Genomic DNA, 27776 nt, shown 5'->3' on the forward strand with positions numbered 1-27776 from the left:
TCTGCTTCTTGATCAAAACAAACTTCCGTCTGTTACGTATTATATTTTGCAGACTGTAGCTTATTAAGAAATGACTAGCCGGGAGACCCGGCGTCAAAACGCCGGGTTAAGCCACAAGTAACTGTTGTTGAACGCCCTGAGGAGCGCTTAATAAGAGTCGTAAGCTGTGCCACACGGTCAGGTGGAGTGCTTTAGTACAGATATGCAGTATGTCGTAAATGAAGTAAAGCGCATACACCATTGTAGTGTTGCGACTGTCACATATTTTTCAAAAAATAACTTTCCCGCCACAAAAGCTGAAATAAAAACAGAGTTTACAAACCGTTGTTACTCCGTCATAGCAAAAAAAAAATAGTCAATATTGTTTTATTTTGTAGAATAATAAACGTTAAAAAATTAATCCTGACACAGGATACACTCTGTTGAAACGCCGGGTGAAGCCACAAGTAAATGTGTTACGCCACGTTGAAAATCAGAATGAGTGATTATTAAGAACTGTCAACTGTGCCACACATTCAGGTAAAGCGCTTTAGTACAGGTATATAGTATGCAGTAAATTGAGTAAGTGCACACAATTCATGGTGTTTCTGGTGTAATAATTTTTTCAAACAATCCACATTTTAAGCTGAAATAAAAATACAGATTGCAATTCGTTGTTACCCGTCATAGCATAAACAGCTGGGCCAACCTTTTTTATTTTTCGGAGAATGTTCCCGGTGAAAGTTCAAAAGAAATGTTACTCCCAGCTTAGTGCTTAGTACAGGTAAACAATGTGACACATCCTTATAGCTAGGTGTGTAATAGCCTTTTCCAAAAGAAACGTTATTGCAACTTCGGTTAAACAGAAAAACAGGAAACAACTCGTTGCTAACACTGGACTGAGCGGTTAGTACAGGTAAATAGTGTCGCAAAGATGAGTATAGGCATAACACAACTTTTAAATATCTTGCGACTTCGGTTAAAAAAAATTCAGGAAACCGCCTGTCGTTATCCTGTTTTGTTAAAATAGTGAGCAATTTTATTTTGCAGCAAAAGTTTTCATTGTTGAAGTTATTATTGAAAAAGTTTTCATAACGAGAGAATGTACGAAGGTAGATAGTAACATCAATAACGAAGATCTTACTTGAGCCGTTTCTTAGCTCCTTTAAAATTATTTAATACTAGTACTACTACTTAGTTACTACTCATTAGATTTTAACCAAAGCGCATTTTCCAGGCATACCATTCTCCGAATATACCTGTAATTGCTCATTCGGCAAACATTTAGCCATATGCTTGCAAAAAACACTACGTGACGTCATTCCGCTTTAAAAGATGGACGAAGGTTCGCATATGACTACAGACGGGCGTTTAGTTTATAAAAGCCCTTTTTAAGACTTTTTACGATAATTATGGTTTCCACAGACAGACAGAATACAAGGATGAATAATATAATAAAAGTAACTTATCATGTCAATCAAGCCTTTAATAAAATTACATACAATAAGATCATCTACAATAAGATTATCATATACCCAAAAATGCTTAAAGTTGAAATAATAACAAACTCATATTTTTACTCAATATTTTTCGATGTATTTAGCTAGATTGGTTGTTATAGGTAAAAACTAAACAGAAATGTACAGCTACTTTTTTGCGAGCTCAATTTACGGTGGTGCCATGCTAATGGTAAATAAAACATGTAGACCTAGTATATAATCGAAAAAAAACACCCAAAAACCTTTGTTACAAAAACTACACAGTGGAAACAAAAAAAAGTTTGACAAACATGAACATACAAAGAAGGGTAATCCTAGTAAAGGCGTAGGGATTATCAAAGTGTTTGAAACAATTAATATCATACAAGATAATTCTGCTGGTAGGGTCGGTAAAATATATTAAAAATATGTAATTAAAACTTGCAACAAAACAGATATAATAATCAAATTTATTTATATAAACCGTAATAACAAAAAAATATAAGCGGAAAACCATATTAATGTATTAATTAGGACTTTAGGTTAGAACCAAATGGTTATCATAGCAATCCGAAATAAAATTTGGAAGTTAAGGCGCATAGTAAATACATCAGGTAGATAATATTTCGTATGCACTAATTTTAACCCATGCTGAGAACAAGCACTACTATAATCATTTAGATTGCAGGTTTAGAAAACTAATGTACTTTTGATAGCTTTACAAGAATGCAATGCAATGATAACGTGAGATAAAGTATCTCATTCTGATATACAATCGAAGAATAAACAAAAACAAAAACAAAAAACTTTTGTTTTGATAAATGCATAAAGATTTTCTTTACTGTCGTGGCAGTACACGTATGTATGCATCTTGTTCATTTAGCAAAGATAAAATTAATCTTCAGAGTCGCTGTCCATTTTTGCCATCCTGCAGTGGAAAGAAAAGGTAAACGTAAAGATTGGGGACTCGTGGTAGAGCGTTCGCCACCAGTGCGGAAGGTCATTCCAGAGACTATAACAGTGTGAATCGATCATTTCTACTTAACGTTCAGCAAGGGAATAGGATTGATATCTTAGGCGGTTGTCTAGTTCAGCGGCTTCCTTGCACGCCTCCCATGGCTTAAATCGGACCCTTATAATTCCTTGTAATTCAAAGCTTTAAAAAATATAAACGGCTGTTCAAAAAATTTGGTAAGTAAAACAACAAAACAGTGTAAAACAAAACTAATTTTGATCAGGGTTGCAGAATGAAAAGTAAAGGATGATAAAAAATCTCCTGAAATTAAAGAAATTTTTATTACTTTTAAATTCATATTTTCAGTCTCTTACATTCTTGATTTGTCGTCTATGTATAAATGTTATACGCCTTCATTTTTGATTGGTGGTAGCAATAAGTTCTACATTAACAAATCAACAAAACAAAATAATTAGGCCAACTTACCTTTCCTTCACATTACTAATAATTTTTTCGGCCATTTCTGAAACTCGATCAGCCTTTACTTCATCGTACTTGTCATGAGGTATATACGGTCTTTCCCACCTGTCAGGATAACGCATACTGGCAGACGACCCGATATTAGATTCCAACGACGACGCCAAGGTTTTTAGATCATATGGTAATCCGTTACTTATATAATACAGAGTATGAGACTGCGTTCTTTCATAACCATCTTGGTATTTTGCAGCTTTCAAGGCTTTCTCGGCAGCCTAAATGTTAAGTAAGAAATATAATTTAATACCAAAGTTCTATGATATTTCGCTTATTTTAGACCACATCTCGTCCAATCCGAGATATCTTTATTGTCTTTGCTCACATGATTAAAAAAGGACTACAACACGGTTAAGATTCACGAATAATTACAAATATGGTTAGAATTGAAAATATGGTAAAATATATAATTTTAGAAAATATTCATGTGTAGTTATAATAGAAAACGGAAGAAAAACTTCTTTGTTCCTATAACCTACGAGGGAATAGGAATGCTGACATTTTCTTAATTTTAAGAAAAATCTCGTCCCAATGTTTTTTTTAAACTAGGTTCTTAAAAAAAGGTGTATGAGTTTGATGTATTTTATATAATAAGTCTTAATAATGCCTTACTTTGTTATTCATTTGATTACATTGTCCTGTAAAAGGACAAAGTGTGTCATTTTTTCTTTCTCTTTCCCGTAGTTGTCTTGACACATCAAAATATCTACTTCACATTTTCTTAAAACGTAATTCTTTTTGTTTGGTTTTCGTATTTGTTTGGTGTAGAGACGCTCACTTTTCATATCACACCAAGTCCCTCATTGCCATTCGTAGTCTCTCGGAGTCATTCTTAATCACTCGTAGTTTCCCTTAAATGTCTTATTAAACATGATCCTTGCCTATATATTAATTCCACAGAATCATACTGTCTGGCAATTTTAAGATAAGAATCTGCGTCATTAGAAGCAACGACACGATGAGACAATTTTTTACATTTAGCCAACAAGCAAAAAATACTAAACGGATACTGACCGGTTTTGATGTTGTACTGTGAAATACAAAGCCGGAGGTCAGAAGTACAGACCGAGCTTGCGAGGTCTGTGCCCTTGACCTTTACAGTGCAACATTAAAACCGGTCAGTATCCGTTTTATTACGTGACTGTATCTTCAAGGAAGAAAAGAACGCATGTTCGATTTTAATACTTTTGGAATTCAAGATCGTTCAATTTTAAACTTTTGTAAGTTCACAAAACAAATTCGAATCATTGTTTCTCTGAGCTGAAACGAAAATGTGGTTTTAGGCGAGCTACTTTTATATTTTTTGTGTGCTATGAAAATGTTTTTTATTTGTTTCCGTTTTTATATTACCATTTTAATAATGGCTTCCCAAAGCGGTTAGTATGGCTCCATACAAAGCCCTGTTTTAGTAAGCCGTAAACCAATCAAAACATGGTATTTTTTCATACCAACCGGTTTTTTGTATCAGTCAGGTAATAATTAAATATATATAATGGCTTCCCAAAGCGGTTAGTATGGCTCCATACAAAGCCCTGTTTTAGTAAGCCGTAAACCAATCAAAACATGGTATTTTTTCATACCAACCGGTTTTTTGTATCAGTCAGGTAATAATTAAATATATTACTTACAAATTACGAATTACGAATAAAATATGCAAAATATCACAAAAAAAAACACGAAAGAATGTTTCTATTTTTCCATTCATTCCTTCATTAATATAACACATTACAAAATTGGCGAGACAAGAAAAAACATTTGCAGCAGAAAAGACAAACACCTAGTTGCATAGACGAAATATTATTTACTAGACTTTATATACTCATACTTAACCTCAGTCCTTCTTTACGGTCCTTGTTTCAGGACCCCCTTTAGGGCCATGGGTCCTCTTTTAGTGTCCTGCGTGCTCCTTTAGGGTCCTCCGTTCTTCAAAATTTACGAGCATTTAACTTTTATTATTTATTCTAGTAACGTTAACAAATTTGATTATATTTAGGATATTTAAATTTATTTTTAGAATTTTGTTGAATCAATAACTCCATTTTTTACTGCAAGAGAAACAATTGAAATGTACTTAATTTCTATAGCCCTTTGTCAAACTCACATTTTCTCGATCAACGTTTTTTAAACGCGACAGATCGAATGGAACGGGTTATTAGGTCGTAAATTATTTTTTCTACGTACAGTTTTTTAAGGCATAAAAAAATTGGTTTTCTATAAAGTCTTCTACACTTCGAATTTCTGGCAACATGCAAATTATGTTTGCATGTCATTCGAATTTAAACTCACTTTCGCAATTAATGCATTGTATTTCATACGTATTGAATATTTTGTGAGATCACACATCTGTTCTTTTACTCCATTAGTCAAATACCTGGTTTGCTGAATGGTTTAAAATTCTGAGGGGGGTCATTATAATTTGCAATTTGAACCCCCCCCCCCCCCTCCCCCTTACAATTAGGCATAAAAGAGTAACAAAAAAAGTAAACCATAACAAGGATGTATGTTTTACCTGATGCGCTTTGAAACATTTCCATTCAGGAGAAGATTCATTCATAGTAGCTGTCAAATCAAACTCGGCTTGTCTTAACCATCTCTTTGCTTCCACTGGTTGCGGATTTCCCGCATTAAACGTTGGCAACGTTTCACTAAAACTTCTTTTTCTTCCTGACCGTTCAAAATGGACACGGTACTCCTGATAACATCTGTATTCTCGCCTAGCCCTCTTATTCCAAGAAGAAAAATATTTAGAAGCCTCGCTGTTAATCATCTCTATTTCGATTTTAAGAGCTTTGAATACTTTTTCAACTAAAGTTATGTCTAAACCGTCGGGATGCTTCTCGGGGTGCCATTCCAAGTACAACCTTCGAATTACTTTTTCTAACTCCTGCGGCGAAAACTTCTTAGCCTCTCTAAGTATCTCCCTTATCTTTTCGATAGCACTTTCGAAAGTAGTTTCTGCATGCGGTGCAATGTTTGAGACCGTGCAATCCCGTTGAAATCGATACAAGTGAATGATGCCAATGTCAGTAAGCTTATCCTCGTCTTCTGTCATTTGCACGCCGTAAACTCGTAAAATCTTCGTTATATTCTCATCGATCCGTCGAATAATACCATACTCAAAGACTGTTTCATCTCGCTGCTCCACTCTTTCTACAGCAATATATTCACCTTCTACGAAATCACTGAATTCATTTATAAGCAATGAATATAATTCCAACGGAACAAGATCGCCAGGGCTAGGTATTTCTCCCCACTCGATTTTGGATGTGTGCCTATTTATACTATGCCTATCAAGTAAATTCGGTGTGTCTTCTAAAGGCACTTGCAAAAGTGTAGGTAGTAACATTTTCGTCTCTTTTAAAGGATTGTTAAAAATCTTTAACAATTCAGCAGCAACCTCTAAATACAGACTTGGATTCTCCTCAGCATCTTCCGAAAACACAATTTTCAACTTGCCATCAACATATTTCAAATACATATCCTTTTTTTCTTCACTTTCAGGAATAGCACTATTATTGTAGTAGTACATAGTTGTCACATTAGAAAAAACACTGACTTCAACCATTTTTATACTTTTTAAGATGTTCTCATGAATTGCCAAGTCATCACTTGTTTCTGGTATAGTACTGCATTTAGATTTTCTTTCATGTTCCATTAGCCGTTCAAAACCTCTCAAAAATGAAAGCGAACGAAGCCTGCTTTTGATCTTCATACTAATATGGTCATCATCAACACTACAAGACTGTGAATTGCAAACTAACACCTCTTCCAACACGTCACTCATTAACTTCGGCTTCATATGCAATGGCAGCCGCTTCAGCAAATCTTCGTTAATGTCCGTCTTATCATCGTAAGAGGTTAGCAATATTTGCTCTGTAAATCTTTTTAACCGTTCTTCTCTATTAGGGTCATTACTGAATATGGCATTTTGAGAAAGTGTCAAACGATTCTCAGTACCCTGAAATGTCCCAGTTGGCAAATACAAATCCATGTCGTCAAGTTCAATTGGTCCACTGCATTTACTGAGATAACAAACAGCCTTTTTAACAGTTATCAGCTCGTTAATATGTAAAGGATTTTGTTTTGCTTTTGAATGAATGGCCCCAATGACTCTTACGTAATGCTTTGGTTGTGGTTTATTCATGCAGCCAAGACGACGGAACAGATCAAAATGCTTTCCATGTTTCTCTGATACAGCATTTAAGTAAGGAGGTAAGATGCAGTCTTCGGACAAAACTGCATTATTAGGAATGTCCAAACGTTTGTCTTTATCAGTTAAAATGCAAGGTATCGATTGAAAATACTGTGTATTTGAAGTGATATTCTGTTTGTCAAGGTAATCGTAGAACGCAGTGAATACCTCCACATAAAATTTTCTTTTTTCATCTGGAATAATTTGGTTGGCGGCCGATTTAACTACATTCTTGATGTTTTCCAAAACAAGTAGTAAATCTAATTTATCATCAGTAGCCACACCAAGATGACTGAGGAGACTTTGTTGAAGATTGCACGCATAATCAGGAAGGATGGCTTTGACACTCCACACCAAATTAATTTGTGATGGCATCGAAGAATTTTCAAAACAGATTTTCTTCAACTTTGAATTTTTACTAGGGCAAATACTTTCAAGCTCTGGGTTAATTTTTCGTGGGAGAAGAAATGGGAGTGTCTGAATGCTCAGCAAAAGTGTAGCGCTATATAAGCCAATACCGAAATTATAATTAGACTGTAAGTTCTCACAGAGAATCTTAGACGCCTTTGAGAATTTATCAATGTTGTCTTCTTTCACTAGAGCTCTAGCAAATCGTTTAAAATCGTTTTCATTCAATTTTTGTATCATGCCTATTTCTCTAAAAAATTTCAACCAGGAGCTTTCTTTATATATATCAGGGAGTAATTCCGTAGGTTCGAGCATCAATTTAAATATATCTATGGTTGGATCATATACTTCACTTGCGCATTTTTTTAAACCGTCACCGCATGAAATAAATTTTAAACTCATTAAAGATTTCCTTAATCTTGCTTTATCCTGGTCGTCGTAACAACTATATGACACTAATATATGGTTTTTCACGTACAAAATGCATTCATAGATATCTTTATCGGTTAAGACATGGATCTTGCTAAATGTGTAACTCAAAAAAAATGAAAGTAAGTTGATCGTGTCCAAACCTATTGCCTTAAACAGCTTAGAAACATATATGTTTTCTTTAAGGAAGACGCATCCGAATTCCTTTTCCAACACAGAGAAATCAATTTTTGGTGTATCTCCAGGTAATACAACGACTGTCCCAACAGCATTTCCAAGACTTCCATCCACTCGTTCAAATAGTGGCAATTCCTTTAGCTTCAGCACAGTGTTGCAAGAAACATATCTTTCAGTTGTATGTTGTAACATCACATGAGCTTCATCTGAAGTGACAATAAAGTCACTGGGATCAATGCTGTATGAAAAATGCAATGCGTCCACAAAATTATCCAAATCATCAATAGACCCAAATAATTTTGCTGCAAAATCACTCTTGTATAGCGTATCAAATTTAGCGTTGCTTTTTGCTGGTTCATACACCATTGCATTAGATCTGAGAACACTAATGAGATTGTTCACACTTGATCGGTGAGGACCATCAAGGTAAAGAACACTTCTGCATTGATTAATCCGAGAAAGAAATAACTCGTCATTTCTTTTGATCAGTAATAATGACCACTTTCCAATGTAATCTACTAGGGCTGGACGTTCATGACAAGACAAAAACTTCCAAACACATCGCAACCATTTTTCTGTCACAATTTCTTTCGATTCCTTTGTATTCAGAGGAATCAACTCTTTGCTATCCAAATATATATGGGTCGGTAAATAGCCCATCAACAGTTCGTTGAACTTGGATAGATCGAAATCTTGTAAACAATTAAAGTGACCAGCAGAAAATTCCATGGTCTTTAACAGGTGCCAAAACAATTTATGAATGAAGAGATTCTTGTTTGGCTCAAATATATCTGAGAATTGTGTAAACATTTTAGGATTAGCACTCGAAAAAACCTCTATACATCCATTGGCCAACAAACAGAGAGGCAGATCTTGCAGACTGTTTTTATATGGAAAGTCTTTCGCTTGCTGTGACAGAAGTGTCGAGGTTTCAAAATGTAAACAGTAGCGCAAAAGCTCAATAACATGTTTAAGACTTTTAAACACACTTTTCGATACATGTATGGATTCCTCGTTAGGTATAATTTTCTCCCTTTGCTCTCCTAGCCTAATACGCGCAATATCATGATTAATTACTGTAAGCGGTACGCCAGAGATATAGAAGCTTCTTTCAATTTCTTCGTCTACGGTATCGACCTCTATGAACGCATTCTGTAATGTTTGCAGAAGACTGTGTGTAGTTTCCTCCGAAAATTTATAAACAAGAAAGTCGCTTTTTGGTTTCGAAAAAGTTAGGCACGTCTTTGCAGAGTTCATTACAACCATGAACGAAAGATCTTCCCAAAACACACGTTTATAGAATTCACTACTGAAAAAATTCCAGTAATCTTCCAGAAATTCCTGAGCATGTGGAAACAACTTGTAGAAACTTGCTTTTAGAGTAGACAGCTCTGTGGCTTTTGTGGGCTGAGACAAGCAGGATGTTATCCACATTTCTAAATATTCTATATAACAGGGAAGAATACAATATTTCAAAATTGCCTTATTCCAAATATACTCCAACGTTGTCTTATTACTCCATAAGTTACGTCTGGTTTCGTAATCTAACACGAAATGACCGTTAACTGCGATTGGTAAAATGCTGGTTATAGGCAAAGGCAAGCAGCAATAAACTTGCCCAGCCATTGTTGTATTTGAATCTTTTCGTTTTTTCTGTACATTTCTACAATGATGGCACGTTTCATCTGTTGATATCGTAGCAACGGCACCTTTAGGTAGCAAACATAATTCTTTTGATTCAATCATCTCACCCATTTTAACTGAAAGTTGCTGCATGCTAGAAAAACCACATTGCTGAATGAGATCAATGTGAACCACGTGTTGATAATTGTATGAACGATGTTGTATGCACAACCTTCTTGACAGTCTTTTGTAGTTGTCAGTAACAAAGTTTATGTTAGATAAATTATCCGCCAGTTCCAATTGAAACGTCTTATAGTTCATTTTATCGACTTCTTCAGCACCGTAATCAAATGCCTCGATTACCTCGCATTCTGTTTTTTTGCCCCTCTCAAACGTCCAAAAATTCAGCTTTTTAACATTGTGTAAAAACAATAGTATGTTTGGTGCCTTCTTTATCCACTCCCTTAATCGTTTTTGAACAGTAGCGACTGTAGTGATCTTCCTACTTATGTTGGATTTCTTAACCATCTTCTTATCTCTTAAAGGAAACCTAAACAATGTTTTCTGAGTTGAGTCGAATTCCGTAAACAAATATGCCGACTTCACATCCGTATATATATTCTCTAATTCTTTCCTAGCGTTCTCAAACATTATTCCAGGCTCTTCTTTGCTTGCAATTTCCACGTATTTCAAATTGGGATCAAATATTACTAATACGTCTTCAGCATTCTTGACAGGCGTTAAGAAGGATGGGCAATCTGTAATGGCATACACTGCGTTAAACCCCACACCATATTTCCCAGTTTTTAATGGTTCTTTACTCTTGTTGCCTTCACCTAAATCATGAATAGCGTGCAAATTATCTTCAGTAAATTCCCCATTATTGGCAACTAACAAAGCAGGTCCCTGCATTTCTTTCCATTTGTCTGAAAACACTTTTTCTGAGTCGTGTCGTCTTTTATCTAACAAGAAATCAACTTCTGTAGCACCAGCATCGTCAGCATTCTGCAATAGTTCCTTCAGAACGTCGTCCTCACTGGAGTAACCTTTTAACAAGTTCTTTAAGCGAGTTGTAAGCTTTTCATTTTGACCAAATGGTATGCCCCTAGTTTTCCTACTGAGATGTTCTTTTCTCGATGCTTTTATTTTTAGTCGTGCACATCTTTCTGGAAGTAGATCGTTATGCGTGTAGAGCGTTGAAGGATTTTCTGGCATCCAGTGCGTATCTTTATAACACATTTTTTTACATTCCTGCATTTTTCTATTCTTGTCGGGCAAGAAAACTTCCGCATCTTCGCTTACCACATTCCTCGAGTCTGTTATAAAATTAAAGATTCGAACAACTGCGTTCAGTAGATCGTCTTCTAAAGGCATATTGAACTGAATTTCTTTAACCTTTGCCAAAACATTAAGATAACCCTCAACGTCGCAGAAATCTTTCACTTTTAATTTCCTCATCACCTTAGGAAATTCATACCTTAAGACGACAGGCAACTCATACATGTAGCCTGGGATTTCATTCACTGAATTGTTAATTTGGAAGTACATAGTTTCAGGAGTCACCAGTTCACACTTGTTGGTGTACAAGACCTTCATTGATTGCAGTTGCTTAAACTGTTCTTCGGTAACATTGCCATCTATGTCTAAATACGTGTACAGTGACTGAAGAATTTTAACATATTCTTCCTTAGTTGTTCTACTGGAGTCATAAATTTCAATGAGTTCTCTTATCTGATCCATGACTGTATCGAACAAAGGAGTTTCATTTGCCCCCAAACGCTGAAGCAATTGATCAAAATCTTCATCACAAATCAAAGAAGTAACGCATGCAATGTTTTCAAACTTCAATCTTAAAAGATCACATGGGGCAGCAAAATATTGTCTGTCACTTTTCCAGTTTGGAAACAGAGAGTTCTCTGACTTTCGTTTGGTTGGTATAAACGGTACGCCCATTAATTCATTCATCCAATGCACTATTTCGTCTGCTTGTTCCAAAAGTTTTTCTTCGATAAATGGAATTAACCATTTACTTCGACTGCGAGCATCAATGTATTTTCCATTTGAATTTAATACACAAACAGACTTTGACCTGTTCAGGATTTTTGACCACAGTATGCTTTTACTTTCCATACCTAAAGTTTCAAGATAAGGGACATCGAATTTAGACAATGGAAATACTTCATCTATCGAAGGATCGTATAGCTTTGCAGCTTTGCTTTCAGGTTTGATTAACATATCTGGTGAACACAATAAGCCATTCGGAGTTGTTGGAATACATTTTGTGCCAGTCAACATACTTTTTAGCAAACCTTCATCTGGTTTTCTTTTGAGAAAACTCAATACTATCTCGTTGCGAAGATTACTATCCAATTCATTATCTTCAACTTGTTCGAAAAACATTTCTATGAATTCGTCCTCTGATATGATTGACAATTCCTTTTCAAATCCAAGCACTTTCAATAAGTCAAGAAATTCAAATGTAAATGGCAGGCAAAAATACCTGTGAGTTGCCTTTTTTTTATAGTACCAATTTACATATGTGATTGCTCGATCAACTAAATTTGTTTCGAAACTTCCACAAAGCACCCTCACATCTTTCCACGTACACCAAACACCTTTTTCAGTGCTTGGAAATAAGGCTTCGTTGCTCTGAAACATGAGAGAAAATAACGTTTTGGCCAAATCAAACATACACGGGTTGGTTCCGTTTGTCATTGAAAGTCCAGGAAGCAACTTTAACCAATCTGATAATGATAAATGCTGGCATTTATCCTTTAGCTCAAGCACTAAGTTGAAATAAGCTTGACCAACACCTCTACATAGAAGTGTATTCCATTCAACAGGGTCATTCGATCTTTTACCATCCATGTTTTTTTTATGCAACTGCTTTCGATCGGAAGATACTTCGAATGCCCCGTTAATGTGCGCAGGTAGAAGACTAGGTTCCGGCAGTGGCAGAAAGCAAAACAAAAACTTATCAGATATTTGGCTTTGTAAAGCAATTTCTGTACCATTTAAATACTCCATAGCAACTCCTCCGCAAGGGATAAACCCTTTGTATTTATCTCCAAAGTAAAATGATTCTGGACAACCCGCAGTTAAATACAAAAACCAATTCTTCTCCATCCTTTCTCTACCTCTTATTGTATTCGTTTGAACTTGAATGAAGGCGCTTGGAAGAGCGTCAGCCTTCAACAATGACATGTCTTTTAAAATATGATTAACGTTCTTCAAAATACTGCTATCCGAAAGCAGTAAGTTTTTTTCTTTTAAAATCTTTGGGAATTTCTCAATAGAAAATAGCAACTCTGTTTCTGTAGATGGGTCAGTTGCATTGGGGCGCAGTTGCAATACTTTCACAACTCTCACATTCTCAGTGAACAGCAACAAATGATCTAGAGACTCCTTAAACTTTTCAAACAGCGTCACAACTTCATTATTGTTATATTCCATATTTTTGATCTCACTACTAGCTGCAGTGCTAGCTTTTCTCAATGGTAATCTAAACAAAGTACCAGGGAAGGGCTCAACATCTCCTTGTGCGAAATCTAAATGTACGCCAAATACACCGTGAAATACCTTAAATTGGTCATTAAAAAGTACAAAAGCCTTGCTGTTGTTAGTTTTCTTTAGAGGAATGCGGATTCCAGGTCGCGTTTTGTCTTTTATAGCTTTGCCGAGATAATTAGTATGAGGATCAAATATAATCATATTGTTTCCACTGAGAAAACTAGGAACATCGGTAAGATGATACACTGCACTAAAACCCAAGCCAAACTTGCCAATCTTTGTTGTGTCATACTCCTTGGTTCCAGCATTTAACTTCGTTATATTACTAAAATCTTCCTCTGTAAACTGGGCATTGTTATACACCCAAAGGGCTGGACCTTGCCAATCTTTCATGCCATCGTTTATCAATGAACCCCTTAAGTCCATGTTTTCACGTTGGTCGTACAAAAAATATACTTCTGTTGCACCAGCATCATCAGCATTTTGAATCAGCTCTTTAGGAATGGCCAGGCCATCTTCATAATCCTTTAGTAGCTTTTTTAATCTTAAGGTCAAAGGTTCGTGTTGGCCACAGGATTCAAATTCCAAACCATCTTCTCCAGATAACACATGACTTAATATGTCAGCAATGCCAAGTTTCTCCGCCACGTCCTTATTGAAATGATGATGTAAAATATTACAAGAAGACATTTCATTTAAAGAATTAGTTCCATCAAAATCATGATAATAGCATTTCTTTAAAGGCACCAATTCAAGATCAACTGAATCACATGGAACTAGGATACGATCTTTACTTTCGTCTGACAGGTCTGAGACGTGTTCAGCTAAGTACTTGACAATTTCCACTGTTAAATTAAAATCTTTAAATCTATCATTAGAGTCAACTTCCTTGTTTTCTTTGATGCAATGCAATACGTCAATGTATATATCAAGTTCTGTTTTACTTGCACATCCCAAATTTTTTAAGATACCTGTTAATTTGCTGCCATTAGGTAGTCTATGGTAATACGGCCTAACGTCAAGTTCCATGTTGTTAAGAAGGATTTTATCGTAGTCCACAAATAAGGAGCCTTGCCAGACTTTAATTTTTGGATCTTTAAAACGTTCTGCAACAAGAACATTATCACATTGGGCTAAATAATCATACACGCAGTCAATCATATCTTTGTAAGATCCCCTTTCATCATCGTTGTACATTTCGATCATACGACTCAGATGATTAACAACGATATCAATGCTTGGGTAGAAATCCTTTTCCAGCTGCGAATACAAAGGATCAAGAAAACTGTGCACAATGCACGCAGAAGAGCCTACTAATTTTGAATGTTTTAATGAAAAAACATTCGATGGGCATTGCGTAGTAATACAATTTTCATTGCAATACCATGGCAAAGTAGTAGGATAACCAGCAGGTTTATCCATGTGTACAGGAACCCAACAAAATTGATCAAACTTTGACAGATTGAAATCTCTTTTTAAGCTCATGGAGATGATTGCCTGAACTTTCTCCAGCACTGCCTGTCTATTTTTCTCGAGAAGTTTCTCTGTGTTTTCCAGGATCGATTGTATACTGTTTTCCATGTCACCTAGCATGACTTGGGCTATAGTTGTCTTTAGTCCAAAGAGTGTCAGAATTTCCGGGTTATACTTTTCGTGGGCAAATTTATTCTTTTCATTAAAAAAAGCTGCAGAGAACTCTTTATTTTCAATGAACAGCAAGTTGGGTGGTAAGTAATCTCCATCTTTCGTGCAAACAAGTAGATTCTGTTTCTTCATTTTACCCACAAATTCACTTGAAAGTTTCTTTTTAGCCATGACATCTAAAACAAAATCGGAAAGATTGTTTCTTTCTCTGGAAGACAGCATGTTGATTTTGTCGAGAATGTAACCGATGATATCTTCAAATGACCAATTAACAAGGACCTCCTTAAAATGATGATCTCTAATTCTAGTTGATAAGGACTGCATGGTGACAAGATGATCAAATTCTGATCTCCACTCAACTCCATTTGGAATATGATCAGCGTCTACTATTTTGCATTCTTTTATAGATACAAACGTATCGCCGTGAAAACATTTAAACAAGTTTAGATTGTAAAAAACATTTAAATGTTCCGGCATGGTAGGTAGACTCTCAATTAGCGCGAGTATTTGATTGGATAAAATACGTGGGGTTTTATCCAAAGCATTTTGTATCACCATTAATCCATTTTCTTCGTCCGCCGCGTGCTGTATAGCTTGTAGTATTCCTCCAATATCGGTTGCACAAAAGACTCTTTCCATCAAGTTTAAATTTTGTAGCGTATGAGTGTCCAAGGATGATTCATTAAAAAATACAATGCCAATTTCCTGCAAAAACGTTTGTAAGGTTTTTTCGTTATTTAGTTGATCCTCATGGCACACCACTAGTGATTTTTTTGTTACCTTACAAAGATATCTTTTCTTTCCTTTCCAAACAGGAATTAGATTTACTCCGTCCAACTGTTCAATCGGAATTGCCTGCTCACGTTGGTAATTCCAAATGCAATGAAGCCAGTCCTTACCAGGATAGGATAAATCATTGGGCCAATCATACAGTTTATGATCACCCATTCTTTCATTGAGATTCAATTTAAGTGCTTCAATAACTTTCTGCCAGTTGTCAAGTAAAATAAAGTTGAATTTTCCTAAATGACAATGATCTAGGTGTCAGCGATTTTTAACGCACTATATTATATAAAAGTCATGTCAAAATGACACACGCCCAAAACTAATCATTGACGAAATTTTTGTCACATTACAAAATGTGTTCGCAAACATTAGGTCCCGTAAAAAGGGTTGAAAAGGCTCAATTGCGAAAGTTTATTCCCAAAAATAATGTTGCAAAGTTAGTTCTAGAGAAATTTATTCTTTGGTCCCTCTGTATATCATTTATATCACTCTCGCAGCTGCTGTATGTACCTTTATTTATCAAAGAACATATTAATACAAAGTTTTCCTGGGTATTAAATTTAGCGGATTTTGCAAAAATCAGCAAAATTGCGCAAATTTCAATCACCCCGAGCATGTTGGGAAAATAATGTTCATAAAATCACGTTGTTCTCGAAACAGTATGATTCGCAGTAATTTATGTTTTAACCTGAAATACGGAAGAATTTTTTAAGTAGAAATCAAAAAAACACACGATCCGGTGTTCCCAATTACGATATCCATAAAATTGAAAGTGGAACATTCGCGAAATCCAGAAAATATTAGAAAGTAGACTACCTTCGAAATTTAATTAAATTCCGGTAAATATTTAGTTTTTGCAAATCAAGCCAATCCGTGAAATTTAATTACCGCGACACTCAATTCCAATATAGTATCTAAAATGTTTGCAGAACTGGGTCCATAAAAAACGTAGATAAGACACAGGTAATCTAAAGCTTAAACATAAAGGGACTAAAGTGAGCAACAAATTATTTAGAATCATAGCTCTGGGCAACTTGCCAACAGTGTATGATCAAGTTTGAAAAAAAGGTTTTAATCGGTAAAAAAAAAAAATAGTACAAAAGGTTTACCTGATTGTGTCTTTAGCAACTCCAAAATTTCTTCGCCACTTTCACCACCAAGGGAGAAAAAATTAGGATCAAGTATACTTTCCATAGATGGGAAAAGATTGCAATGATGGATCTCCGTTGGTATGTAAATTGTTTCTTGAAGATCACCAATGGAAGCATACCTCCCTGACTTTAACAGTAACAACTTTATACCCTGCAAGCAAGAAATATCTTCCACGTCTTGGATTGCGTAGGAAAGGATCAAGCATTGCTCTTCTGCAGACATGGCTTGATACAGAGACAGATTTGTCATTAAAACACTTTGTACATCATTCTTTGATACCTCATTTTCGGATCTTAAGGAGCGTTTAATATGCTCTGGCATTTGTGTGAAATTTAGCGCAGCTTCTTCAAGCAATCTGCATAAAGTTTTATATTGCTTTTCTGACGTGAAATTCCGTTGGTCGATAAAGAGAGCATCGCAAGGTTTAACCCATTTTTTCTTGTATTCAATACACACACATGGTGAGGTAGAAAGCTGTTGAAAAAATTCTGAAAGAAATGATGTCCATTTCTCGTTTACTTTTTCTGCAATTGGCCACGATTTGATTATAGTACAAAGGTCTGTTCCTCTCGCAATTAAGTACATAATGAGATTGTAAAACACATTTGGCAACAGTTTATCAATTAAATGCAAATTCCAATTGACCGACTTATCATTACTTTCTTCTGCACCTAATGCTTTCCATTTCAGGTCCTTTCTGTCCGGCCCCAAAGCAAAGAAACCGTTCACATGCGCAGGTAGACCAGACATGCATCTTTCACGAAGAGGTAGAGGCAGACCACAGAAAACATGACCACCATCTTTGGAATCAAGCGGCATGGCTGCAGCAACAAGTGGTATGTAGGATAAATCTACATCAACTATCATCTCCAAAAATTCATCCTCTGCTCTATCTTCTACCTGATAGCCAAAATATTCGCTCACTGCATATGAATAATGCTTCAATTCTGAACTACATGTTTCTTCAATTTCAACGTCGTGGTTAAGAACAATAGTCGGGAATTCTTTTCTTTTCACGTTAGCACTAATATTGGTAAGAAATTCTTGACGCTTTTGGGCGAAATTTCTACATTTTTCTGATAATTTCAAAGTGTATATGTTAACCATATCCGCACAGTCTTTCTCTATTTCGTAAAACATTATGGATTGAATTCGTTTTAAAAACAGTAGGTTTAGGTAGCCGTCATTCATGAATGTCTTAATTAGTCCTGAGAATCTCTTGTCGTCATAACAGACTTTAGAAATTTCTGATTCTGAACTACGTAGAGCAAATCGAAATAAAGTACCATTACATTTGCCATCAGCCACCATTGTTAACTTCTCTGGAAGGGTGCTAAATGCCCGGAAGTCACAGTGCTTATGGAACCTGCTTTCTTGCAAATCCAGCATTTTCACTTCCGTTTCAAATGTTTCTTTCAGTGGATCAAGGTAAGCAAAGTACTTCCCACTAGCAATCGTCGGCAAATCTAAAGGTGAAAAAAAGATGCATATTCGCATTTTAAAGATACGTTTGTACACATTGGCTACTAGGCTAAATAACATGCATACAACTAATAACAAAGACAGTTTTGTTAAAAGATATAATCAACTGCGAATCAAATTAAGAAAACTAAAAATTAAAAAAAGACTTATCTAATAAATGTTCTACAAAATAAGTTCAGGTTGGATGACTGGTTATGATTTAACATGTGCGTATATTCAGAAACCATATAATCTCAAAATTAAAATTACATACCAGTTAAGTGAAAAACTGATTTAAATCCCAAGCCAAATCGGCCAACTTTGAGTGGATCTCTTAACTTATTACTGGTACCCAATGATGTAATGCCTTTCCAGTCATTTCCAGTGAATCTTGCATTGTTGTATGCATACAATGCCGGTCCCTAAAGTAGTCCAAATTATAAAAGGATTACTACACCAGCTGTTTACTTTTTTAATTATAACTCACAAGATACTTCTAAAACTTGGTGACTTTTAATATTTCTCCATTTTGCAAAAGTTTTCGAAATCTCACCTTTTCAGGTGCCATGGTACCTGTGGTGCTAAATGTGGTTCCAAAAAAAAATCCTGACTTTTTTAGCATTTGTTTGCTTAACTTTTTTTATTGTTCCAAAAGGTAATATTATTATAATGTGTAATAACATAGGAATCATTTAGCAAATAAAGTTCATTTGCAAATCAATGCATTCAACTTATGATGGTCAGTGTTGAAAACACGTGTTCTCAGAAGAGCAATGACGTCCTAGCAACATTTCTGAAGACATCAATTTTTTTACCTCCACCAATGAAATTAATTTAAGATAGTTAAATTGAATTGAAGTATTGTTTTAAAGATATGTTTTTGCATTATTTTTACGAGAAGTTATTATATCAAAAAGGCAATGATGTACTTTATTCGTAAACTTCTGTGAGTATTAACATATATATTCAACTGAAAACACAGACAGATATTTTATAAGCACGAAAGATGTATTTACTGTACCTGATACTTTGATAAACCAGGGTAAGAATATTCACCATCTTGAAAACGATAGTCATTTTTATCGTAAATGAAAATCAGCTTTGTTGCACCAGCATCCTCAGCATTTTGAATTATTTCCTAAACAAAAAACAGCACCAAAGTTATCAAGAAGGGTAATATTTCATAACTTAGTATATTTGTGAATAACTTACTGTTATTATTATTAATAAATAAATAACTAGATAGCTAGATTTAATGTCACTTTTTATTAATAAGATTTTGGTTGTATCTGGAGTTTATCTAATACAAACGGTTGCTTTGTTTTTCTCAACCAGGAATTATAAAGCATACAGTTCAATAACGTTAAACTCTACCATGGAGGTATAAAAGAACAGTAGATACATCTTCTTTAGAGCTATTGAAATCAACCGTGATGCAAAAACAGGTGCTGCATTCAAAGAAAACGAACTCAGCTTTAAAGTTGCTTACAGGAAGTTGTTTGATTGTTTAAACGCAAATTGTGATTGGCCAATTCAGACCGACTGTCAATCAAACTGATTTATGCAAAGTTCATGCAGATGTTGACCTTGATGTCATTGAAGAAGTTAACATAAGTCTAACTTCCATTCCATGCACTACTTTTGTTATCACATTGAAGCTTTTGTGGTGGGCGATGACAAAGAAGTTTATGATCTAGTTTGTGTTACATGTGGTAAAAAATACAGAAGGAAAAAATGCTTAAAAAGCATGAAAAAAAATGTCAGGGTGTGTTATGTAAACATCATAGTTTTATGTTCTAGCTATTATCTACCTAAAGTTCCCCTCAGCATTATTAAATATATATTTAATATTTTAGATGTGTTGAAGGCAGACACAAGTGTGAATAGTGAAGTTAAAAATTCAGCAACATTTAAAAGGAAATGTGAAAAAAGCAAGGTAGCTATTCCCAGTTAAAATTGTGCAAAAAATGTATTTTAGCTATTTACAGTAATGCTTGGTTTATTTTACTGCTTTTAGGATTCTTACAATTGTCTGTCCTTGACGTAACAGAAAAAGCAGTGGATATGGTTGTTAAAGCACTTGATGCTATTTGTAAAGATCCAATAAACAATTTAAAAGTTGGAAGTATTGTAACACCAGGTAATATGGTTAGAAACATCAGCACTGACATTTTACCGATGAAGGAAACAGTTATTGTTAAAGAAGTGAGTGAATCCATGTTGGAAATAATATTTAATACTTTGGATATTAATTTAATGAACCAAAACAAGTTGGAAAATATGTGGAGCAAAATTCATCAGATATGCACAAAGAGTATTATGAGGGAAAGTTGAAGTAGCTTGGTGCAAGGCACAAATTCTAATGTTTTTGTGTCTATGTTACATTCTGTTATACTATATTCAGCAAAACATGTTGTATCCTTGGCAGCTTCTCTGCAAAAAAGAAACTAAGTACCTAACATTAAATTAACAACTGAAGAGCAGGAAGTAATATTTTATGTTTCTGGATATGTTATATTTTCCCTGAAGCAAAAATTTTAAAGAATAGAAAGAGAAGTGGATGTAGTGAATTTACGTCAGCAGCTTTAAAACTTTTATGTAGCCTGCAGGTAAAAGGTGAATAAGGCTTAGAGTCTAAATCAATTTAAAATTTTACTCAAAAATGGGTTAACGTGGAGGGTTATTAAAAGTTAATAATGATATGTTTATTATCGTAAGAAGAAATGAAAGCGTTGTACACAGAATTTAAATGTTGAATTTCTACAAACATATCAAGGTGAAGATATGAGACACAATTGTTAGAGAGTAACAGTCTTTTGAAGCAGGATGGCAATGTTTATCACGATTTTTGGACAATAAAAAGTTGTTGTACTTCCTGAAAAAACATATTATTATTATAAAATGGGTCGATATTCGTGCAAGAGCGTTATGACTTTACTTAGCCAATTTATGTAATTCAAGTAAAAGTAAAGAATACGCCTGATTTTGCAACAAAACATGATAATATTGGGCCAACATTAGTCACAAAACAAGACTTTTCTATTTTTAACACAAATAGAGACAGAAATCAAAAAAAGCAACCTGAACATAATAGCAGCATCAGAACGTGAACATTTGAATACTATATTACTCTTAATTTCACCAAAAAGTAACTAGTTTAGAACAAAACACAACACATAAAACTGTAAAAAATCCCAGATGGTGACATCACAACTTTCCTTTTCTGATTAAAATTACTTTTTTATTAAAATAAATTATCACAACAAAACATGCTATTGACAAGAAGGCTTTAATAACACTAACGTTAACTCACCTTAAAAATTTGACCATCATCTGGGTACTTTTGCAAAATGCTCTGGACTTCTTCAACGAGAGTGAGCCGTTTGAATTCTTTAAGATCCTCAACATTAACTAGTAAGAAAATTTATTTGCATTAATGTGCAAAACAGTATTTGTCAAATATATTACTTATGTTTGAAATAATTAATGAATTTGAGTGATTACAATAACTAAAAATGATTTATAAGTACAAGCTTTTTAATAGGTATTCAAATTTTTTAGGAATAAGATTGAGATTTGAGTGACCAGGCTCAGAAGTAAGAAAGTTAACCAATGCCGACTTAAACCTGGAGTCAAACTAGCAACCTATAAAAAAGTTCTTTGAAAGAATTAAGTTTTTGTCTAATGAGTAATATATGAGTAATATAATAAGCTTTTGAGAAAATCCACTAGAATTCACCAATCAGAATAATGAGCCACTACTCGCAGCTACCACCTGTGGCTTTCAGAATTTCAATATTGCACTTAGCAACTGAAGCAAGAATAAAATTTGTATTTACTTCCTTAAAAGATTCAGAGGAGTAAAAAGATATTGTAAGCTATTGCATGTCACTAATTTTATCTGCAATGGATAGAACTTTACTAAAACATTCTCTAGAATTACCTACCTTCCTCAGACATGCTGTCAAAAGAATGTAAAGATTTTTCTATAAAAGAGAATAAAAAATGTTGCTTTATTGGATATTGTGAAATGAGGATTCTTTACAGTAAAAAAGTCCTAGTCCTTAGCTGTGGAAAATACAGGTTTGCCTGTTTGCCATTATTGTCATCACAAATATTTCCTGCCATCTGCATTTTGAGTATTTTTGTCTGCCTGTCAACACGAAATAATAAAATTACTCAGACTGAGGTTTTGCTAACATAACAGAGATTTTATGTTAGCGAATTTCGCGAATTTGCCCTAAATTTGCGAAAATATATCCCAAAAAACGACCAATTTTCATGCATTCACGAAAATAAATCCCTTAAATCTTTATCATTTTGGCCATTCGCAAAAATAAATCTCGCATTTTTGTCTCAATAAAATGTTGAAAAATGAAAAATAATTCAAAAATTTTCAGATTAAAGAAAATTCACGTTTCATATAGCGTAGACTTACGGGGATATATGCTCTAAAAGATATCGAATAGGGACATGTCAAGCGGAATAAAAATTCAAAATATTTGGAATAATTATTGTATTCATGTATGTATTTTTGGATCAACTAAATCAATAACAATAATTTTCTCCTTCGAAGAAGAACTGCTTTGTTGGTTGCTTGCTGCTTGTTGAAACATATTTCGAATGTTGTTGGTAAACCTGTATAATGAATTGACCTCGCTATAGAGTAGAAAATTAATTTTTAGTGGATGGAGGGCTTCTGGAATCACAGACGGGATCAAAATGCGTTTGTCCAAGCTACCATCATTAGATCCCTTTCAGAATATAGATCCAATGATTGAAGGTAATGCGGAAGTATCACTAAATATTTCTGCTCTTTGTCACATGGATCAAGAGAACGCATGTATTGCCACAACTTGGACGATGAGGAACACGATGAAGAAGAAATCTGGCAAAGAGATGGTGATGAAAGAGGAGCATTTGATGTTTTTCAAAACTTTGTTGGTGACGAGTAAAGCTAGTTAATCTTGTATACTCTTGTATAATATTTTAGACTTTCATTTTCAAAGAAAATCATTTCTTTAAAAAAAAGTTAATAATTACGAAAAATCTCACGTTCGCAAAAATTTATCCCACAAAAAATACCGAAATTTCTAATTCGTCAAAATCAATCTGGCGAAATTTTGTGAAATGCTGCATTCGCGAAAACAAAACCAAAAAATTCGCGAGTTTTTGACCTTGCGAAAATTTGTCTCGTGAAAATTTCTCCCATTAAAGTAATTTACATTTCCTTCTTTTGTTCATGTAATAAATTAAATAAGGAGAAAAGGACACAACTAACACATCAGTAAAATATATTGATATACATATTTTTTATTTTTCCAGACACAAAGTGAACAAATGAGCAAATTTTGTGACCTTGTTCTTAATTATGTACAAAAACCAGCTACTGAAAATGTTGAACTAAATAATGCAGCTTAGCCAAACTGTTATTTAACCCGCATAACGCAAATGCTTCACGTTCTGCCCAGCAATGATATCTGTGTCATTTGGGACCAAGCATCCATTGATGGCTTTGTGACATTTTGCTTTTGTGATTTCTTTGTCTTTTATTTTGTCTCAGTTGGACATTACATCTTTAGCAGTTAGGTTGCTTAAAAAAGGGTTTTTGAAATCCTTCATAAATGAGAACAACGAGTTTACTTTACACATTGAACACTACAAAAAAACACAAAGAAAAAGACGCATGACAGAGAATGTGTAAATAGAATAAATCCTAAAAAAAACACAAAAGTCCTTTGTGTAAATGATAAAAATAAAACATCTGAGGGTAAATGTGGGTCTTTTCAAAATTTCCACTAAACAATTGGACTTTCAAAATCAGGTCCCTTGAAATCATGGTAGGGAATAAAACAGTGGGGGTATGTGTCTTCTGGGGTTATCCTTAAAAAATATTATCTTTCCACAAACTTATAACTTTGCCAGATAAGTCCCCTAAAAGTTGTCTGAATGAGCAGCCCAATCATTATCATCGTCGTCATCATTCTCGGCTTAACATTCGTTTTCCATGCTAGCATGGGTTGGACAGGGTATATTAATAACCCTTTTCTTATCTAGACTGTGTTAGATCTAAACTAAAATTCCTCTGCATCAAATCTGTCCTTATAACCTCCTGCTAAGTCATACTCGGTCAACCTCTGGGCTTTGCTCCAGATATTATCAAGTCTCCATACTTTCTTACCCAATTATCCTCCTCCATTCTTTTCAAATGTCCCAGCCAACTCAATGTTTTATCTGGATAACATCTTTAATGTTTGAAATACATAGCCTGCTTCTTAGCTCATCTGAACTCTTTCTGTCTCTCAGACTGACGTTACAACCATCCTTTTATCTTTCCGTTCTAAACGGCCAAAATCTTCCTGCTGCATTGCCCAAGTCTCACTATCATACAATATAACACTTCTTACACAGGCCTCATACAATTTACCTTTACAGCAATTGACAAGACGCTGCTATTCAACAAAGGAAGTAACTCTCTTTCCAAGCAGAACCTATCCTGAACAGACAAATAACACTTCTTTTAAACCCCCTTCACTACCCAACATATCACCTAAGTAACAGAAGTTCTAAGAGTTTGCTGCATTCACTCTTAACCATTTCGCTTCTAGTCTTTTCTTCCACTTTTCAAATGTTTTAACCGCTATGAGAACCAAATCATCCGCATACAATAACTCCCATGGACAACTTGTTCTGAACTCCATCAACAGCGCTTTTATGACTAAAACAAACAACAAAGGATTAAGTACAGAACCTTGATGTACACCAACATTTACACTAAATTATCATTAAGTAAATCTTTAATCCTGACATGACTTCTAGCATTGCTGCAGGGGAGCGCAATGAGGTGTTTAAGATAGTAAATCAGAGGAAGAAGACTAATCAAGATGTTGTTGGTGAGAAGTGTATACTCGACAATGAAGGCTAGCACAGATGAGAACAAAAAGCTAGCATGGAAGAGTTATTATCAGAGGTTGCTTAACACTGGCAATTGAGTGTAATGTAAATTGTTTCCAGGACAAGAGTGATGCATTAGAAAGAGATAACTATAGCGGGTTAAATTTGTTTGATCAAGTAATAGAAGTTATTGATAAGTTACTTAGTGAAAGAAATGCATAGATAAGATGCTATTTGGTTTTGTTTCAGGGCATGGCACTACAGATGCAATATGTTAATTCAGACAGCTTGTGGGCTGCCTGCTGAACTTTTGCACTAAATTGTCTTACTACAATCTCTTTCTTCAGCTTACAGACTATACGACAGGTCCTGTATATTTTCTTGGCTTCTTTAACACTCTTCAAGATAATATCACAAACCAGCAACCTGTGCTGGTTTGTGACTTTTTAACCAGGAAGTAATCTAGTCTGACGAACACCTGACTCACATGTTATCAGCCTACTTTCTTACTGAATGACATGTCGCAAACCACCACCATGCCCACATTGTTTTGAAAACTCTGTAGTCATAATGGTCAATTTGCTTACATAATGCAAGTTATGATTTAGCAGACGAAAAATATACTGAACAAGTTCGAGAAAAAAACACTGTAATGTGTTCTCAGCTTTTGAAAAAAATTGATGCAATTTTGCAACAACATTGCTTCACAAAATGCAATAATTTTAATGTTCTTGAAGGAGATAAGAAAAAAGATTATAATACTAATTATTGAAAACCACATTGTTTTCTCTGCAACCCATAGTAGCTTACTGAAGGTGATCACACCCACACGTGGTACCATAGTCGTAAAATTGACTATTGTGGTACGTTTAGAAATGCAAGGGATGAGTAAAATCTTCTTGCAATTATACAACATGTTGTTATTTCTGTTTCAAGAGGAATCTTGGAAGCAATTTATTTCGCTTTACACTATCTTTTTTATCTGCACACTATTTATAGCTCCCAACATTCAACACCGATGGTTTTCACCTCTATGCGTTTCGTCTATCAGGATCATGTAGACTTAGTGGAATAACGTGATAGAAAACTGAATTCTTCACCAGTCGAGATTAAGTTTGCATCTTGTCATGTTCAGTAAAAATGATATTCTTGAGGTAAATTGCTACTATTAAAGTAAAGGAGAGAAATAAATGTCAAGTAACGGCTTGTCAACCTTGTCCCCAAGGCTGTTTTTCACATTTTGATAATGGAATGGTGTGTCAGAAAACGAACACCATATCAATATCAACAGTAACAAAGAGCCCTGGGGAAGAGGTTGACCCCTTGTTACTAAATAACAGCAACATGCATATAAAAAGGCTTCTAAGCAGGATAGATAGATATAGATGATTATATCAACTTTTTCGACTTTTTACCCATAATTTTCTTAAAAGCAAGTACACACTTTCTCCATAAGAACCAATAAAATCTGATATGCAATTGGTTGTTCTTATTTTTGCAGCATTTTGCAGCCTAGTAAAAAAATAACTCCCAACCTTATCAGTCTTGTGACAAAGACGATGTTTTCTCAATTAATTTCAGCCCACTTACTATCCTTTACCAACGAGCTTTATTTTGACTCCTCACAACACATTAGGAAATTATTGGAAAGGTTTATCTTGCTGTCTAGATATGATGAAAAAAAGACAACAGGATCTGAGAATGTGGTTGAAATTTGACAACCTGAGGTAGTCCAAGTAACAATCATTTCTTAATTTTGTACAGTTCAGATTTAGACAATCTACGTTTTTGTCAGGGCTGAAAAGTATTGTTAACTTTCAATATTGATCAAAGAAGAAAAAGCTGTACGCTGGAAAAAAAAACATGTAAACACTTTACTGAAACAGTTAGTTATTCAATTTATTCTGCAAAATGCCGATAGATCAGGTTTGCATCATAACTTGGTATACACATTTGTATACATTTTTATCGCATCCTCTTCATAGAGAAAGACTGTCATCAGTGCAGAAGGTAGAACATTTTATAAAACAAATTATTCAAAATATATTATAACATGTATATATCTATGACATCAGAAAAAGTTTTTTTGAGGTGGGCAACCTTTAAGTCTAGAAAATGAAGATATAAAATGTCTGTTTTTCCCCAAAATATTTCCCATTTTAGAGACTTTGTATTGTATTATCAATCATTATCATAACTTTAGCTATTGTATTATATCAATCAAGATACAAAAAAAAAGAAAAGAAAGTTAAAACGTCTCTTACACTGACATCATGTTCTGTTATAACAAGAATAGTTTGTTTTCCAGCAGATCTGCTTGGAACGCCCTGTCCATTGCCTCGTGATCGGTAACAAAGCATGTCCATCCAATTCGTAGAATTTTGCCTCAATTGCTCAGTGTCAATGTTAACACAAACACGCAACAAGACTAATATGGTGTCTTTCCGAATAAAGCGAGAAGAGTAGCGCATTCTTGTTTATCTCAGAGAGCTGGAACGAGAATAAGGACGTACACAAAATTAAGTTTAAGTTTCGAGGTAAACTATATGCGGCA

General features: G+C 34.6%; 1 protein-coding gene across 1 annotated transcript; it reads right to left on the reverse strand.

The window, feature by feature from the left end:
* Nucleotides 1-1426: 1426 nt before the first annotated feature.
* Nucleotides 1427-27722, reverse strand: LOC130645602 (sacsin-like). Its single transcript, XM_057451641.1, has 9 exons — nt 27487-27722; nt 22276-22314; nt 21642-21739; nt 19350-19466; nt 18603-18750; nt 16825-18333; nt 5456-15951; nt 2899-3164; nt 1427-2385 (listed from the first exon to the last, which is right to left on the reverse strand). Exons 2-9 carry the CDS (start codon nt 22286-22288, stop codon nt 2352-2354), a joined length of 12681 nt encoding a protein of 4226 aa, XP_057307624.1. The 5' UTR covers nt 22289-22314; nt 27487-27722; the 3' UTR covers nt 1427-2351.
* Nucleotides 27723-27776: the final 54 nt, after the last annotated feature.

The sequence above is a fragment of the Hydractinia symbiolongicarpus genome, chromosome 5, assembly GCF_029227915.1.
Source record: "Hydractinia symbiolongicarpus strain clone_291-10 chromosome 5, HSymV2.1, whole genome shotgun sequence".
In the NCBI taxonomy this organism is placed as follows: domain Eukaryota; kingdom Metazoa; phylum Cnidaria; class Hydrozoa; order Anthoathecata; family Hydractiniidae; genus Hydractinia; species Hydractinia symbiolongicarpus.

Coding starts and splice junctions, on each gene's coding strand:
- LOC130645602 (XM_057451641.1), bottom strand. Junction 19,467..21,641: donor ATGATGGTCAAATTTTTAAG/GTGAGTTAACGT, acceptor TTTTTTGTTTAG/GAAATAATTCAAAATGCTGA. Junction 18,334..18,602: donor ATCAGTTTTTCACTTAACTG/GTATGTAATTTT, acceptor TTTCACCTTTAG/ATTTGCCGACGATTGCTAGT.